General features: G+C 46.9%; 1 protein-coding gene and 1 long non-coding RNA gene across 4 annotated transcripts in view; one reads left to right on the top strand and one right to left on the bottom strand.

Annotated features, from left to right (window-relative positions):
- CDK7 (cyclin dependent kinase 7) overlaps positions 1–5,964 on the top strand; it is a 25,773-nt gene extending 19,809 nt beyond the window's left edge. For all 3 annotated transcript variants that reach the window (XM_021709239.1, XM_021709238.1, XM_008051293.2), the window contains 4 exons: positions 2,666–2,752; positions 4,175–4,324; positions 5,200–5,347; positions 5,735–5,964. In XM_021709239.1, coding sequence (XP_021564914.1) covers positions 2,666–2,752; positions 4,175–4,324; positions 5,200–5,347; positions 5,735–5,763 — 414 coding nt within the window. In that variant the 3' untranslated portion in view covers positions 5,764–5,964. The remainder of the gene's footprint in view (positions 1–2,665; positions 2,753–4,174; positions 4,325–5,199; positions 5,348–5,734) is intronic.
- LOC103252702 lies at positions 4,305–17,896 on the bottom strand. The gene is made up of 3 exons (XR_503806.1): positions 17,848–17,896; positions 16,264–16,302; positions 4,305–4,381 (listed from the first exon to the last, which is right to left on the bottom strand). It is a non-coding gene; the product is annotated as an uncharacterized LOC103252702 (long non-coding RNA).
- Positions 17,897–18,731: the final 835 nt, after the last annotated feature.

The following is an 18,731-nucleotide window of genomic DNA, read 5'->3' as shown; positions in this document are numbered from 1 at the left end:
GGCGATCCTTCCGCCTCAGCCTTCCAAGTAGCTGGAACTGTAGGCGTGCGCTACCACGCCCAGCTAATTTTTGATTTATTGTAGAGATGAAGTCTCGCTAAGTTGCCCAGGCGAGTCTCGAACCCACGGGCTCAGGCAATCCATTCTCCTCAGCCTCCCAAAACGCAGGATTACAGGTTGAGCCACCGAGCCGGACTAGAAAAGTTTTTTAATTCGACTATTTTCTTTTTTTTTTTCTCATGTTGGAGTCTCACTCTGTTGCCCAGGCTAGAGTACGGTGGCACACTCACAGCCACTGCAGCCTTGACCTGCTGGGATCAGGTGATCCTTCCACCTCAGCCTTCCAAGTAGCTGGAACTACAGGCATGTGTTATCACACCCAACTAATTTTTCTAGATTTATAGTAGAAATGCGGTCTTGCCACATTGCCCAGACTGGTCTCGAACCCATGGACTCAGGCAGTCCTCACCTCAGCCTCCCAAAGTGCTGGGATTATAGACGTGAGCCACCGCCCCTGGCCAATACGACTATTTTCAAACATGTTAAAGCAGAGAGAGTAATAAAATGAGCCTCTGTATACCTGTCAACCAGCTTCAGTAGTGTTTAACATTGTCAATTTGATTTTTTAAGCACCCTTTCACACTACTATATTGCCAGAAATCCCAAACATTATATAATTTTATCCATATGTTATTTCGGTATTTTTCTCTAAAAGATAAGATTTTTTTTTTTTTTTTTTTGAGTCAAAGTCTTACTCTGTTGCCCAGGTTGGAGTGCAGTGGCACATACCTGACCGCCACAGCCTTGACCTGCTGGGCTCAGGCAACCTTTCCTCCTCAGCCTTCCAAGTAGCTAAAACGACAGGCATGCGCCACTATGCCTGGCTAACTTTTTTATTTTTTGTAGAGGCAAGGTCTTGCCAAGTTGGCCAGGCTGGTCTTAAACCCCTGGGTTATACTATCCTCTTGTCCCTGCCTCCCAAAGTGTTGGTCTTACAGGCGTGAGCCACCGTGCCCAGCAGGATTCTTTATCATAACCACAATACCATTGTTTTCTGAAAAATATGAACAATAATTCTTTAATAACATCAAGTCTGTATTTCTGTTTCCCCCAGTTTTCTCATAAACCTCTTGATAGTAGGCTTGTTCAAATTGGGATCTAAAATCAACACATTAGGCTGGGCACAGTTGGCTCACACCTGTAATCCTAGAATTTTGGAAGGCCAAGGCCAGAGGATCGCTTGAAGCCAAGAGTTCAAGACCAGCCTGGGCAATATTAAATTGTAAGGATGTCCATAATTTGCATTGTGGCCTGCAGAGTGAGGGTACAGGTACTACAAGGTAATCCTTTGGGGTATAAGAAGAAAATGACCATGCCTAAAAATATTTTTAGTTTCTATTTTTGTGTATATTTAGTATGCATACTAGTATACTATTACATAATTTATAAATAGAGATTGTACTAAGTCTGGGTCTGTTCAGAAGATAGAAGCTACACAGTAATTTGATCAGGGAAGTTTAATACAACATAAAGAAGTGTCAACTATAATGGAATTGTAATAACAGATTGACAAATAAGAAGTAAAGAGAAGCCGGGCTCGGTGGCTCAGCCTGTAATCCCACACTTTGGGAGGCCAAGGCGAGTGGATTGCCTGAGCCCACGGGTTCGAGACCTGCCTGGGCAGCGAGACCTCATCTCTACAATAAATCAAAAAATCAGCTGGGCGTGGTAGCGCACGCCTGTAGTTCCGGCTCCTCGGAAGGCTGAGGCGGAAGGGTCGCCGGAGCCCAGCGGGTCGAGGCTGCAGTGGCTGGGAGCGGCCACTGCACTCCAGTCTGGGCAACAGGGTGAGACTCCAACTCAAACAAAAAAAAAAGAAGTAAAGAGAACTCTATCGAATACCGGAATAGCAGATAGAAGGAGCAGCCACCCCTGGGGCCGATACAGATCACCCAAAGAAGACTCTCAGGGCAGAGATCGACCTCGTCCAGCCAGGCCTGTTGTGGCTCACTGGATGGTCGAGAAGTTACTGTGCATCTTTGCTGTTGGGATTTGTTAGCTATCTGCTTTCTAGGGGCTCCTGCCTGTAATTCCAACACCTAACTGGGGAGGCTGAGGTGAGAGGGTTGCTTGAGTCCAGTAGTCCGCGACGAGCCTAGGCAGCATGGCATGTTTTGCTAGAACAGTTTTCTTCTTCCACCCTAGACTGTTACTCAAGCTGACTCCTGTTCATCTGTCACCACTTCCTCCGGAAAGCCTTTTCTCACCCATCTAGAGTGGCTAAGTGCTGTTCCTGTACAGTCTTGGATCTGTATTCTCACCTAATGCGCTGTTTTGTAAATGTCTGTGTATGTGTGTCGACATTGTTCTCCTCCTTTACTCCATGGGTTGGCAGGAAACAACTTGTTCCCTTGTTTTAATACCTAGGGCTTAGCACAGTGCCTATTATGGTAGCATTTATTAAGATTTGGAGTGGATAAGATAGGTGGTGAAGGTGCTGTTTATATCGTTACCAGTAGCGGGATCTAATGCCACATCAATTTATGTCACACTAAATTTTCAATGTTTGTTAAAGAGTTTTTCAGTTTTTCTTGCAAAATTTGTAGTATATGTATTATAGATATCAACTACCACCCTGAAAAGTCTGCCTCTCACTTTCTTTCAGGTTCCTTTTTTGCCAGGAGATTCAGACCTCGATCAGCTGACGAGAATATTTGAAACCTTGGGCACACCTACTGAGGAACAGTGGCCTGTAAGTCTTTATGGATTTTCTTTGAAATTGTTTAGAATCCTATAAAGTTATTTAATTATCATATGCTTTATATAGCACTGTCACACGAATATTAAAGAAACCTTTATTAATTATTATAATTTACTTATAATATATGTTCGTTGAAAATTTTAGACTGGACTGGGTGCAGTGGCTCACACCTGTAATCCTAGCACTTTGGGAGGTTGAGGCAGGAGGAGTACTTGAGCCCAGGAGTTTGAGACTAGCCTGGGCAACATAGCAACACCTCATCTCTGTAAAACATATAAGAATTAGCCAACCATGCGGTGTGTGCCTGTCGTCCCAGCTACCCAGGAGGCTGAGGTGGGAGGAGTGCCTGAGCCCAGGAGGTGGAGGCTGCTGTGAGCCATGATTGCACCACTGCACTCCAGCCTGGGTGATGGATGGAGCACGACCCTGACTCAAAAAAAAAGAGAAAACAATTTAGGCTAAGCACAGTGGCTCACACCTGTGATCCCAGCACTTTGGGAGGCAGAAGTGGAAGGACTCCTTGAGTTCGAGACCAGCCTGGGCAACATAGTGACACCTCATCTCTAAAAATTCCTAACAACTTAGCCAGCTGTGGTGGTGCATGCTTGTAGTCCCAGCTGCTTGGGAGGCTGAGTCAGGAGGATCACTTGAGCCTGGGAGTTGAGGCTGTGGTGAACTGTGATTGTCGTACTGCGCTGCAGCCTAGATGATAGAGTGTGACCCTGCTTCAAAAAATTTTTTAAAATTTTTTATTTTTTTTGAGTTGGAGTCTCACTCTGTCACCCAGACTGGAGTGCAGTGGCCGCTCCCGGCCACCGCAGCCTTGACCTGCTGGGCTCTGGCGATCCTTCCGCCTCAGCCTTCCAAGTAGCCAGAATTACAGGCATGCGCTACCACGCCCGGCTAATTAAACAAAAATTTTTTTTTAATGATAAAGTATATAAAGTAAGAAAGTTAAAACTGAAATGCCATCCAACCTCTTTTATAAATGTAGCCCTTCACCCACCCCAGTAATCCCCACTTCAGGGGTCATCACTATTAGAAAGTTGGTGTAAAGCCAAGCTGGGAGTGTATTCCCACAGGTGCACACACAGGGCTGCATTTTCTTTCTGTCTCCCTCCCTCCCTCCCTCAAAATGGGATCACACCACATGTATATGTTTTTGGCAGCCAACTAACCCTAACCTGCAAATTAATTTGAGGGGAATTAACATTCTTCCTTTGCTGAGTCTTCTGGTACATAAACGTGGTACATCTCACCATTCATTTTGATCTTTGATTTAATTTAAAAGCATTTTGCAGCTTTCAGTATACTAACCTACGTGTATTTCATTTTTACTTTTTGAGTTTTATTTCATTTGCAATCTGTAAGCCTTTAAATCCTCAAGCTTGAGTTGTAAAAATATTTTTGCAGGACATGTGTAGTCTTCCAGATTATGTGACATTTAAGAGTTTCCCTGGAATCCCTTTGCAACACATCTTCAGCGCAGCAGGGGACGACTTATTGGATCTCCTACGAGGCTTGTTCTTCTTTAATCCGTGTACTCGAATTACGGCCACACAGGTATTCTGGAATTTCTTCTTTATATTAGGAGATAGAAGGATAATCTTAACTGTGGCGCTGACAAAATAAAAATAGAATTTCATAAAATTATCTTAAATTTTTTAAATACTAGAAAGATGTGATTTTGTTTGTTTTAAGAAATAACAAGCAGCCAGGCTCGGTGGCTCAGCCTATAATCCCGCGCCTTTGGGAGGCTGAGGTGAGTGGATGGCCTGAGCCCGCGGGTTTGAGACCCACCTGGGCAGGCGAGACCTCATCTCTACAATAAATCAAAAAATCAGCCGGGCGTGGTAGCTCATGCCTGTAATTCCGGCTACTCGGAAGGCTGAGGCGGAAGGATCGCCGGAGCCCAGCAGGTCGAGGCTGCAGTGGCCGGGAGCGGCCGCTGCACTCCAGTCTGGGCGACAGAGTGAGATTCCAACTCAAAAAAAAAGACTTAACACAAAATTTACTTCATTCGCAAATTATTACCTTCAGCCTATGTGTGTAGGGGGTATATGAAACATACATAAATTTTATGTTTGTGTTATCTCATATATATGCAAATATTCCAAAATCTAAAACTCTTCTATATCACACATTTTGGATAAGACGTATTCAGCCCGTATAGCCTATTTAATTGTGGAAAAACTAGAAGGCGGGAATGTCTTGTTGTTTTAGTAATAAAATTATCAGCCATTCTTAGGATTCTAGATGTTTCTTTGTGGTAACTTGCATGTCTAAATACTTGATGTTAATTTTGTTTTGTTTTGGAAGTAGGGAGGGCGTTCACATAGTGTTTTTAATGTTCCCAACAATTTTGGAGGTTAGATCTTCCTTCACATGTCTCAGATACTCAAAAGTCTGACTTCCTTTGGTATCTTTTCTTCTAAAAGGCATTGAAAACTAAGTATTTCAGCAATCGGCCAGGACCAACACCTGGATGTCAGCTGCCAAGACCAAACTGTCCAGTGGAAACCTTAAAGGAACCATCAAACCCAGCCATGGCGACAAAACGGAAAAGAACAGATGCCTTGGAACAAGGTACAATTCCCGTTTTTATAAGAAGCAAATTGAATTCAGAATATTCTAGATGGCTCAAGTATGGCTTATGACTGCAGGCCATCTAAGAAATGTTGCTTGTGAGAAATTTAAACCGTAAAACATGGAATGTGCTGCTTGACTGTATTTGCTTTCACTGAGAGCACGCCAGACACTGAGCATACCCAAGTTACGAGGCCTGTCAATGTGCCCTTCGTAAATTCCTCCTGTTCGCTGTCTGCTTAATGCATGACAAGTGCTGGCGGGAAATCCGACTTGGGGAATAATGTAGTTGGAATGCCGGAACTGGTTAACATTGCTGTAAGCAAGTTTACATTGTTAACTTGTTAAATGTGAACAACTTTTTTCTCTCTCTTTTTTGCTTTTTAGGAGTAATGCCCAAGAAGCTAATTTTTTAGTTACAGAGAACACTGGACAATATTTTACTACTGAAGGAAATAGTCAAAAAAGGCAAATGGAAAAATAGTAAACATTAAGTAAATGCTCTAGAAGTGAATTTGTAAATATTCTACACATGTAAGATATGTAAAGCTATGGGTTATTTTTATTAAATGTATTTTAAAATAAAAAGTTTAATTCTTGCTTTTCTGATCAGACTATAAAAGTGAGGTGAGTTTTATTTCTCTTAAAATATGGAATTGAAAATGCATTAGGGAAACTCATGAAAATAATCATCACTGTAAGCCCAGAATTTAACAAGGTGGAGTAGGGAGAATTGCTTGAGCCCAGGAGTTTGAGACCAGCCTGAGCAACACAGCAGAACCCCAACTCTACAAAAACAAAATTAGCTGGGTGTGGTGGCATGTGTCTGGAGTCCAAACTACTTGAGAGGCTGATTCAGGAGGACTGCTTGAGCCCAGGAGTTGGAGCCTGTGGAGCTGTAATTGTGCCATCCCACTTGAGCCTGGGCAACTGAGTAAGACCCTGACTCAAAAAAAACAAAAAACCAGTTACTTTGAAGCTCTGGTTTATGTCACATCATAAATCTGTAGATGCAAGGGTAGCATTAGAAAATGGAAAAAAGCCAGGCTTGGTGGCTCAGCCTGTAATCCCGCGCCTTTGGGAGGCCGGGGTGAGTGGATTGCCTGAGCCCGCGGGTTCGAGACCCGCCTGGGCAACTTGGCGAGACCTCATCTCTACAATAAATCAAAAACGAGCCGGGCGTGGTAGCACGCACCTGTAGTTCCGGCTACGTGGAAGGCGGAGGCGGAAGGATCGCCGGAGCCCAGCGGGTCGAGGCTGCAGTGGCTGGAGCGGCCGCTGCTCTCTGGTCTGGGCGGCAGAGTGAGACTCCAACTCAAAACAAAACAAAACGAAAATGCAAAAATAGTAGTAGTGATGTAGCAAATACTTATGTCATCCAGACTTTACCAATAGGAATGAACTTGCTGGAAACCCACAGAGAAGGTTGAGACCCCGCCCTGTTCCACTCCTCATTTTCCCGTTCATTCCCCCTAAGGCAGCGGACTCCCCGGAAACCAGGCGGGCCCTTCCAGGACGTTAGACTGCCATTTTACAAAGATGCTGTCAGGTATGCATAGCACGACAGCATTGCTTGGGGTCTTACGTTGCATGAGTTGTTGGACTGTTTCTCATGGGTTTTTTTTTTTTAACTCAGAGCTTCTGAATGCTTTCCATGTTAATACATACATCTAGCTCATTTGACTGCCATATGATATAGTGTCGTACATATACAACACCATTGACTCATGCTCGATTTGTGGACTGTTTCATTTTTCTATTGCTTTGTAAAAGTTACCATAAACATAGCTGCTTTAAGTAACACGGTGAGTTCTGTAGAGCAGGTCTCCGGTATGACCCACTTGTTTTTTCTGCTGGGGTTTCACAAGGACAGAATCGAGGTGGGCTCTCCTCTGCGGGGAAAAATCAGCTACCAAGCTCATGTGGTTCTTGCAGTTTCTTTTGTTTTGCTTTTTGAGTTGGAGTCTCACTTTGCTGCCCAGACTGGAGTGCAGCGACGCTCCACTGCAGCCTCAACCAGCTAGCTGGGTTCAGGCGATCCTTCTGCCTCAGCCTTCCAAGTAGCTGGAACTCCAGGCACACGCCACCATGGGCAGCTGTTTTTTTTCGATTTCTTGTAGGGAAGTGGTCTCACCAAGTTCCCCAGGCAGGTCTCGAACCCTAGGCTCAGGCAGTCCTGTCACCTCGGCCTCCCAAAGTGCTGGGATTACAGGCTTGAGCCACCGAGCCCGGTCAGTTCTTGTTGTTTTGATTCACGTGTTCCGTTGTCCCATTTCCTTGATTGTCAGAGGCATCTCTCAGCTGCTTAAGGCAGCTTCCAGGCCTCGTCACATGCTCTCACCATCTGTGAGCCTGCAGCAATGTACAGAATCCTCTTTGATCAAATCTATCTGATTTTTTCATCTGCTGCAAAGGCAGGAAACCCTGCTTTTAAAAAAAATTTTTACTTTTTTTTGAGTTGAAGTCTCGCTCTGTGGCCCAGGCTCGAGTGCAGTGGCACGATCATGGCTCACCACAGCTCAGCCTCCTGGGTTTAGGCAGTCTCCTCTCACCTCGGCCTCCCAAAGTGCTGGGATTGCAGGCATGAACCACCACACTCAGTCGTGCGTTTTCAAGTAGTGTTGATATTGCCATAGTTCTCCAAAGTAGTTTTATAAGTTTGTTGCATCTATACTCTCAGGAGCTGCTTAGAAGTTCTTAAAACAAAGAAGCCTCCCTTACCTGATACCATATATAAAAGTTAGCTCAGAATGAACCAAAGACCTAAATGTAAGACCAAAAAGTTTAAGATTCTTAGGAGACAGCATAGGGTGAAAAGTTTTATGACATTAAATTTGGCAAGGACTTCCTGGATATGACACTAAAAACTATAGCAACAAAAGTAAAAAGAGCCAGACACGGTAGCTCAGCCTGTAATCCCAGCACTTTGGGAGACTGAGGCGAGAGGATTGCCTGAGGCCACAGGTTCGAGACCAGTCAGGGCAACATGGTGAGACCTCGTCTCTACAATAAATCAAAAATTAACTGGGCATGGTAGCACATGCCTGTAGTTCTAGCTACTTGGAAGACTGAAGTGGAAGGATCACTGGAGCCCAGCAGGTCGACACTGGGGTGGCTGTGAGTGTGCCACTGCTCTCTAGCCTGGGCAACAGAGTGAGACTCCCAACTCAAAAAAAAAAGTAAAAATAGGCAAATCGAACTATATCAAAATTTAAAACTTTTGTGAATCACAGGATATCATGAACAATGTAAAAAAGCAAACTATGGAATGGGAGAACATACTTGAAAAAAACTCATAAGAGGTTAATATCCAGAGTATATAAAGAATTCCTGCAACTAAAAAAAAAAAAAATACCCATTTAAAAAATGGATAGGCCAGACTTGGTGGCTCAGCCTGTAATCCCAGCACTTTGGGAGGCCAAGGCGAGTGAATTGCCTGAGCCCACGGGTTCAAGACCAGCCCGGGCAACTTGGCGAGACCTTGTCTCTACAATAAATCAAAAAATTAGCTGGGCGTGGTAGTGCACACCTGTAGTTCCGGCTACTTGGAAGGCTGAGGCGGAAGGATTGCCGGAGCCCAGCAGGTCGACTCTGGCGTGGCTGTGAGTGTGCCACTGCACTCCAACCTGGGTGACAGAGTAAGACTCTGACTCAAAAAAATAAAAAAAGAAAGTAGAAAGTGGGTAAAGGACAGGGCACAGTGGCTCATGCCTGTAATCCCAGCACTTTGGAAGGCCAAGGCAGGAAGATAACTTGAACCCAGGTGTTTGAGATCAGCTTTGGCAATACAGTGAGACCTTATCGCTACAAAAAATAAAAATTACCCGGGCATGGTGATGCCTTTAGTCCCACCTACTTGGAAGCTGAGGTAGATTACCTGAGCTCAGGAGGCTGTGGCTATGGTGAGCCATGATCGTACCACTGCACCCATCCTGGGACAGAATGAGACCCCCAATTCTAAATAAATAAATCATAAAATAAATATGGGCAAAGGACTTGAACGTACATTTCACCAGAGATGATATGCAAATGACCGACAAGCATATGAAAAGATGCCCAACTTCACCAGTCTTTAGTTGAGAAATGCAAGTCAAAAGCACACCTTACGTCATTTAAGATAAAAAGGAGAACAGTGGGGAAAATCAATCGCCACATGAGCCAGGAGTCCTACTTCCGGGTTTGTGTCCCAAAGAATATGCCTGAGCAGGATCCTGGAGAGACACGTACACATGCACATTCGTAGCACTGCCATTCATGTCCCCAAGAGGTGGAAGAAACCCCAGCGTCCGTCTGTGAGGGAAGAATGGATCAGCAGTGTAGGGATGCCGACACATGCTACACGGATGAGCCTTGAGCCCATCGCGCTGAGATACGGCCGTCACCGAAGGAGCGATGCCGTCTGACGCTCCTTGGGAGCTGCCTGGTGAAGTCAGCTCGTCGAAACAGCAGAATGGTGGTGCCAGAGGTGGGGGAGATGGAGGTGGGGGTCGCTTAATGGGTCCAGCGTATTTTGCAAGATGAACAGTTCTAGAGTTTGATCGTACGATGTGAACACACGTGACGCTCCTGAACTGTGTGCCTAAAAATTTTTAAGATAGAAATGGAGCGCATTCTTACAAGTATAAAATGTGCGGCAGTAGCGCCTTCTGTGACCCGGAGAATAGCCTGCTGTGTTCAGCTCTTGGACCCGCCTTCCTCATGCAGCCGTTCGCGGCCGTGGATCTTGAGTCTCCGAGACTTTAAGGAGCTCTACGAGGTCAGAAGTGTTTTCATAATCGTGGCAAGATGTTAATTTCCTTTGTCGCCATTGATACATGCATTGAAGCTGCAAAATCTATGGTAGATAAAACTGCTCTCCAGAATATGTAAAGAATTCTTACAACTCAAAAAAAAAAAACATGGCCAGGCACGGTGGCTCAGCCTGTAATCCCAGCACTTGGCGAGGCCAAGGCGAGAGGATGGCCTGAGACGGGGGGTTTGAGAACAGCCTGGGCAACTTGGCGAGACCTCGTCTCTACAAGAGATCACAAAAACTAGCTGGGCGTGGTGGCTTGCATCTGTAGATCCAGCCACTTGGAAGGTTGAGGCAGAAGGATCACCTAAACCCTAGACCCAGATGTAGGCTGCGGTGGCCAAGATTGTGCCACGGCACTCCAGCCTGGGTGAAAAGAGTAAGACTCCAACTCAAAAAAGGAAAAAAAAACTTTTAATGAGCAAAGGACTTCAACAGACGTTTTACCTGATGTCACACAAGCAGGCTTGAGTCCTCAGCGCCTCACACGCTGTATCATCACTCATTCAAGTTTTGCAAAACAATGCCAAGCCGACTCGGTGGCTCAGCCTGTGAGCCCATAACTTTGGGAGGTGAGGTGAGTGGATGGCCTGAGCCCGCAGGTTCGAGACCCGCCTGGGCAACTTGGCGAGACCGCATCTCTACAATCAATCAAAAAATCCGCCGGGCATGGTAGCGCGCGCCTGTAGTTCCGGCTACTGGGAAGGCTGAGGCGGAAGGCTCGCCGGAGCCCGGCAGGTGGAGGCCGCGGTGGCCGGGAGCGGCCGCTGCACTCCGGTCTGGGCGACAGGGTGAGGCTCCGACTCAAACACAAAACGATGCCGGTTTTATTTAAGCGTGCCCTTGAGCCATCCAAGTCATTGTCATTAAATTTCAGCTTTGCAGTAGGCATCTTTCTAATACCGTCTGTGAAGGACGGGGAGTGGCATAAGCTGCTGTGTGCCAAGCACAACGTTTGCCTCAAGGCAAACCCTGCTGTTGGCTGGTGCTGTTGGCTGGTGCGGTGGCTCACGGCCTCATCCCAGCACCTTGGGAAACCGAAGTAAGAGGCTTGCCTGAGCCCGGAGTTCAAGACAGCCGGGGCAGCACAGCAAGACCTTGTCTCTAAAGAAGTCAGAAAAGGAGCTGGACGTGGTGGTGCACAGCTCCTGGGGTGGAAGGATCGCCTGAGCCCAGGAGGTGGAGTTCGAGGCTGTGGTGAGCCGTGTTCGGGCCACTGCACTCTAGCCTGGGTCAGAGACTCCGACTCAAGAAAAAAGAAGGGAAAGGGGGAGAGATTCACAGTACAGGTGGTTACACTCAGCAGTTTTGTGGTTTCTGGCTTCTTAAGTTTATTTAGTTAGGGCCTCTTGCTTTTTGTTTTTGTTTGATTTTGTTTCTCAGAGAGACTACTGAGAATTACTTCTCTTTAGACCCTCCTGTAAAAGTCCTGTACATTCAGCCAAGAGGGAAGACTAAACCTCCAGCAGAGATAGCACTCACTTCCTGAATGTGGATATCGTCCAGTTTTGCCACTCAGAAATGAGCATTTGCAAGAATATTTTGATGTTAAAACGGGGTGGGAATTGATGTGTTAAAATGAAATCTTGGGGCTATCTGTAGATTTCATGTCACCCACAAAACACCTATGGAGCATAGGCCTCGCAAAGTCCAAGAAACGTTGAATGCAGAATAATTCATTAATCCTTAGTAGGGGCTCTTGGCGTTACAGCCTTGGTTCTGAAACCTGACCTTACCTCAGAGGCACCTGGGAAGTATTTTCCTTGGGGAAGATAACCCAAGTAGTATCCGTAGGTCTTAAAAAATAGTGAAATTCTCTCCCTGCCCACCCCGGCCTTCCTAAGTCCCCCTCCTCAGCGCCTGCTGTGGCTTCTCATGTTTCCTTCCAGACATATTTCGGGCTTATGGAAGCTGTGTGTTCCCTCACCCAATACTTTGATGCAGATGACATTACCTGCTACACCTACTTAGCCCAAGTCTGGAAGACAGACCTGAGGCAAGGACAGCTTTGCTCCATTGAGGCACAGCTCCAGCCTGGTGCGGTGGCTCACGCCTGTAGTTCCAGCACTTTGGGAGAGTGAGGCAAGACGCCTGCCCGAGTCTAGGGTTCGAGACCAGCCTGGGAAACTTGGCGAGACCTCGTGTCTACAGTAAATCAAAGAAAAAAAGGCCGGGCTCGGTGGCTCAGCCTGTCATCCCAGCACTTTGGGAGGCCGAGGTGAGTGAATTGTCTTAGCCCGTGGGTTCGAGACCCGCCTGGGCAACTTGGTGAGACCTCATCTCTACAATAAATCTAAAAATTAGCCGGGCATGGTAGCGCGTGCCTGTAGTTCCAGCTACTCAGGAGGCTGAGGCGGCAGGATCGCCGGAGCCCAGCAGGTCGAGGCTGCGGTGGCCGGGAGCGGCCACTGCACTCCAGTCTGGGCGACAGAGTGAGACTCCGACTCAAAAAAAAGAAAAAGAAAAAGAAAAAAAAGCCAGGCATGGTAGCGTGTGCCTGTAGTTCCAGCTACATGGAAGGCTGATGTGAAAGGATCTCTTGAGCCCAGCAGGTTAAGGTGGCCATGAGTGTGCCACTGTACTCCAGCATGTGCGACAGAGTGAGACTCCAACTCAAAAAAGGTTTGCTTTCCTTGGTACATGTCCGCGTGCGTGCGTGTGTGTGTGTGTGTGACATGTATCCACGCACAGGAGTTTCTTCCCTAGATGACTGAGGATGCACACTGCTCACATTTCACTCAGGAGCCCTTAAATGGAGACAGGTATAGATTGACTTCACTGTCTACAGTGACTGCACAGGTTTCATGGCATGGATGCAGCATACTGCCGAGTTACTTCCCTATGGGCATTTAAGTTCTTCCATTTTTACTTGCACAAATAATGCTGTAATGACAATCCTCATACAGTGGCTTTTGTGACACATGGTTCTTAAAAGTAAGACTAAGGGCCACAGCCGGGCTCGGTGGCTCAGCCTGTCATCCCAGCGCTTTGGGAGGCCGAGGTGAGTGGATTGCCTGAGCCTGCGGGTTCGAGACCAGCCCCGGCAACTTGGCGAGACCTCGTCTCTACAATAAATCAAAAATTAGCCGGGCGTGGTAGCGCGCGCCTGTAGTTCCAGCTACTTGGAAGGCTGAGGCGGCAGGATCGCTGGAGCCCAGCAGGTCGACGCTGGGATGGCCGTGGGCATGCCACTGCACTCCAATCTGGAGAACGGAGTAAGACTCTGACAAAAAAAAAAAAAAAAAAAAAAAAGTAAGACCAAGAACTCAAATGGAAACACTTAGGACTTCAGAGCAATATTTTCCAGTACTGGTTCAGCAAGCTGTAACAGGTGCTCCCGGGAGGAAAAAGAGTGCCAAAGTTTGGGAAACATAATTTTCCAAACAATAGTTATTTTCCTAATTCTTGTGAAGCGGATGACCAATATCTATTAAGCAAGACTGATTATATACTGTAGAAGAGGAAACATACTGAAAGACCAAACACTTGTTCTGAATTCTGGGGAAATCTGTGAGGACACCTCCAGTTTTTCATCCCCCCAAGTATCTTCTTATCTGTGACCATAATCTGTTACCTCAGAGGTAAGATACATAAATGAGACATGACTCTTCAGTTTCTTTTTTACCGGCTTCATATAGAACCAATCACTCACTGTAAATGAGATCATGATACCAACAGCCTGCATCCCACGGGGAAGACTTCTGTGTTATCTAGACAATATCATGGAATAAGAGTTCAGCTTTGTGGTTTTTTAAAAGGTATTATCTCTTAGGTTCTCAGTCTCTCATTTACAAAATAAGAAGTAGCCAGGTGTGGTGGCTCAAGCCTGTAATCCTAGCACTTTGGGAGGCGGAGGTGAGAGGATTGCCTGAGGTCAGTGGTTCGAGTCCAGTCTGAGCAACATGGTGAGACCTCGTCTACCATAATCAAAAAATTAGTCAGGCGTGGTGGCGCATGCCAGTCCAGCCACTTGGAAGGCGGAGATGGAAGGATCGCCTGAGCGCACTAGGTCGAGGCTGCGGTGGCCATGCGTGTGCACTCAAGCCTGGGTGACAGAGTGACTCCGACTCAAAAAAATAAAAAAAAAATAAGTAATTAAAAGACAAGACGTATTAACCAGATACCTCATGGCTAGAAAACGACAGCATTTGTGCTATTTTCTAGTGGCCCCAGTAAACTTTCATCGGACACCCAGATCTTGACGTAGGTAGAATCACACAGGTAAAAGCCTATTCCCCGGGATTCCCCTTGGCTCAGGCAGCTTCCTCGCGTCCCTGAGACTCCATTTTCCGTCACATCCACCTCTCAGAATGCAACGAGAGGGAGTACAGCCAAGCACCTTGCAGATCGGCTACAAAATGTGACCTGTCTGCAGAAGAAGCTGCAGAGGTCACCAGCAGTGCCTCTGAATAGACTTCTGCCCAAGTCCCACATCACAACTTTGTATTGAAGTTAGCTTCAGGAAATTATTTTCTTTTACTTAGAGACGGGGTCTTGCTCTGTTTTCCAGGCTAGGGGACCGTGGCACGGTCACAGTCACTGCAGCCTCGAACCCTCGAGCACAAACGATCCTCATGCCTCAGCCTCCATAGCAGCTGGGGGAACTACAAGTGTGTGCCACCATACATGGCTTGTTTGTTTGTTTTTCAGTTGGGGTCTCACTCTGCTGTCCAGACTGGAGTTCAGTGGCATCATGAGTCACTGCAGCCTTGAACTGCTGGGCCCAGGTGATCCTTCTACCTCAGCCACCCGAGGAGCTGGAACTACCGGTGCGTGCCACCATGCCTGGCTAATTTTGTTTTAGTTTTTGTAGAGACAGACTCTTGTTATGTTGTCCGGGCTGGACTGGAACTCCTGGGCTCAAGCACCCCTCCCACCTTGCCCTCCCAAAGTGCTGCGATTGCAGGTGTGAGCCACCATGCCTGGCATGTTATTTTAAAATTTTATACAGCAAACGAAAAATCCTGGGAAATGAAAACACAACAAGATAAATATATTTCTTTTTCTTTTTTTTGAGTTGGAGTCTCACTCTGTCACCCAGTGGCAGTGCAGTGGCCGCTCCCAGCCACCGCAGCCTTGACCCGCCGGGCTCCGGCGATCCTTCCGCCTCAGCCTTCCGAGTAGCTGGAACTACAGGTGCGCGCTACCACGCCTGGCTAAATATATTTCAAAAATTAACTTTCAATCACTCCTAGTTACTGTGACTTCATAGAGCGTTAAGGTTATATGGTTATAATGTTAGTTTGGCTAATCTAAGATCCTTGTAGTCAATCGCAAACAGTTAAATAACTTGTAGTTTTCCCCCCATACCATTACTTTTTCTTTTTTGAGTTGGAGTCTCACTCCATCATCCAGGCTGGAGTGCAGTGGCACACTTATGGCCACCCCAGCATCGACCCGCTGGGCTCTGGCAATCCTTCCGCCTCAGCCCTCCAAGTAGCCACAGCTACAGGTGCACGTTACCACACCCGGCTAATTTTTTATTTCTTGTAGTGACAAGGTCTCGCCAAGGTGCCCAGGCTGGTCTCAGACCCGTGGGCTCAGGCAATCCACTCGCCTCAGCCTCCCAAAGTGGTGGGATTACAGGCTGAGCCACTGAGCCCAGCCATTTTTGCTTTGTTTTTAAGATGTTGGCAAACACTGAAAACTTCATAAAATACAGCAATGTAATTTATAAATAAAATGTCAATACAATATCAAATTTCTTGTAGAAAATGTTTGATTTAAGCTGCCTCCTAAAATTTACAGATATCTAGAAAGTACAATTTCTCAAAATGTAGCAACATTTATGTAATCCTTTTTCAAAGTCTCTGGATATAAACAGCTCTCAGTTCTAATTCCAGCTCACTTGTCTTCAAAATCTGATACCTGATGGCAAAGAACGGGACCTTTGAAGAGTTCTCCTATAGTCTGGATCTGTTGCAGCGTGCCGGGTTGAACAAATGCAGCACCCAGAACTAAAAAGCTGGACGCTTGAATGTACAGGGTCACGCAAAACAGAGACTCCTGAAGTTTTATGCCAGGCCTTTTTGAGTGGGAAGTTCTCTTTCAAAGGATTTTTTTCCTTATTCTCTTTTGAGGCAGCCTCTTTATCTTCCAGTGCTCGAGCAAGCATATAACTAACCTTTCTTTGATGAGCCAAAGCTTCTTCTTTGTCATTCAGCTGCATGCACAGAAATTAAAGATGTGCCAGTTAGTCAATCAATCACCGAATATATTCAGATAAAGGACTATTGTGGTATTTTACCAAAATGTTCAAGCCTAGGCAACATAGCGAGACGCTGTCTTTACATAACATTTTTTACAATTCAAAAAACACTACTGGGCACGGTGGTTCATGCCAGTAATCCCAGCACTTTGGGAGGCAGAGGTGAGAGGATTGCCTGAGCCCAGGGGTTTGAGGTCAGCCCGGGCAACTTGGCGAGACCTCGTCTCTACAATAAATCAAAAAATTAGCCAGGCGTGGTGGGGCATGCCCGTGGTTCCAGCTACTTGGAAGCCTGAGATGGAAGGATGGCCTGAGCCTTATAGGTCAAGGCTGCGGTGGCCGTGGGTGTGCCACTGCACTCCAGCTGGGGCAACAGAGTGAGACTCTGATTCTGTCCATCTATCATGCAAATGAAAAATGAATAAATAAAACTAGCTGAGTGTGGGGCGCATGCCTGTAGTCCCAGCTACTTGGGAGGCTGAGGCAGGAGGATTGCTTGAGCCCAGGAGTTCGAGGCTGCAGTGAGCCATGATTGTGCCATTGCACTCCAGCCTGTGCACCAGAAAAGACTCCGACTCAAAAACCAAAAAAAATCCAACCCTAAATCTATCAAGTCAACCAATACAAATAAGTTAATTAGGTATTACCTGATCCCCAAGCATTATGCTACGTGTTATTGAGGTTTCTTTTTCTTTTTTGAGTCAGAGTCTCCCTCTCAGCACAGGCCGGAGTGCATTGCACGCTCACGGCCACCACAGCTTCGACCTGCTGGGCTCCAGCGATTCTTCCGCCTCAGCCTTCCAAGTAGCTGGAACTACAGGCACACGCCACCACGCCCGGCTGTTGATTTATTGTAGAGATGAGGTCTCGCCAAGTTGCCCAGGCGGGTCTCGAACCCACAGGCTCAGGCAATCCACTCACCTCAGCCTCCCAAGGCGCGGGATTACAGGCTGAGCCACCGAGCCCGGCTCTGTTTTATTTCTGAAAAAATACACAGCTATTTAGCTGTGAAATTGTTTTCGTATATTTACACGGAGATCAATCCCACTCTTTGGAGAGAAGTATGTTCACGTAGCCTGAGTCTCTCAGTGTCTCAGTTTAGTCATCTGTGGGATGCAGATAGCAGGCCTGGTTTCAGGCTTGTGATAATTAAAGGGCGCCATGTGTGAGGAAGTGCCTCGAGTGCTTTAAGGGTGCCCGGATAAATAGATGGTCTTGTCACAACTGCATGTGCAGGCGACAGAGCTGGCTGGAATTCGTTACAGGAGCCCCCTCCCTTCAGAGGTGGAGGCTTAGGCCTGCCCGGAAGGAGCACAGACAGGAGTGACAAGAGCATTCGGGCGTTTAAGGAGCTGAAGATCTTGCTTCCGGGATATGGTTTCCTGGGAAAAGGCCAGAAGAGGCAAGCACACACACAGAGGGTGAAGAGTTGAATTAACAGAAAGCAAAAGACACTGGCTGAACCACAGCCTGCAACAAGCTACTCGCACAGATACTAACCAAGTCTACCAGCGTCTTAAAGACCTCTTGAGGATTCTGCTGGTCTTCCGTCCTCTTAGAGCTGTGTTCTGAAGGGAGCATAGCCAAGAGTTTCTGCCCTAAAGTCTTCTTACTCCTTGGTGACGGAAATCCTGAAATTGAACGTGAAAATCCAGCTGAGACACACAAATACCTTCACTGATAATGCTTCCAGGAAAAGAGGTAACTGCGAACCGAGGCTAATTAAATCTGAAGACTCCAGAGGTTCCCCTCTGCAGCAGGGTGCCAGGAGTAAGCCAGGCAGCCCAGCACGGTGGCAAGAGCGTGGCCTTCCGGGCGGCAGGGTAGGCGACCAGGAGTAGAGCACCACCTGTGCCACCTGCCACGTGGCACAGCAGACCGTCGGCTCCCACTGACGGCAGCCGTCTCATTAGGTCACCACCATAGTCAAGAGCAGCCAGAAATCCAGATTTGTACATGACATCTTCCAGGGTTAAATGTCAGCCACTAGTCCCTGTTTTTTGAAAACACTATGCAGACCCAGCAGAACACATGTGCAGACCTCAGAAGGCCTCTGAGCCCTGCAAACTCTGCCTTAGAGCCTGGATTTGAATCTTCGTTTAGCTACTTACTAACTGTATAACCTTGGATGAATTTTCTGAGCTTCATTTTCCTGCTCTCTTTAATGGGAACAGCCGGGTGCAGTGAGCGACTCATGCCTGTAATCCCAGCACTTCAGGAGGCCGAGGCGCAAGGATTGAGTTCAGGGGTTTGAGACCGGTCTGGGCAATTTGGTGCGACCTCATCTCTACAATAAATCAAAAAACTAGCCAGGCACGGTGGTGCGTGCTTATAGTTCCAACTACTCGGAAGGCTGAGATGGAGGGATCACCTGAGTCCAGCAA

Source organism: Carlito syrichta, unplaced genomic scaffold, assembly GCF_000164805.1.
Source record: "Carlito syrichta isolate Samal-C Ts95f unplaced genomic scaffold, Tarsius_syrichta-2.0.1 Scaffold169390, whole genome shotgun sequence".
Lineage (NCBI taxonomy): Eukaryota > Metazoa > Chordata > Mammalia > Primates > Tarsiidae > Carlito > Carlito syrichta.
This window is presented reverse-complemented; position numbering and strand designations above follow the sequence as displayed.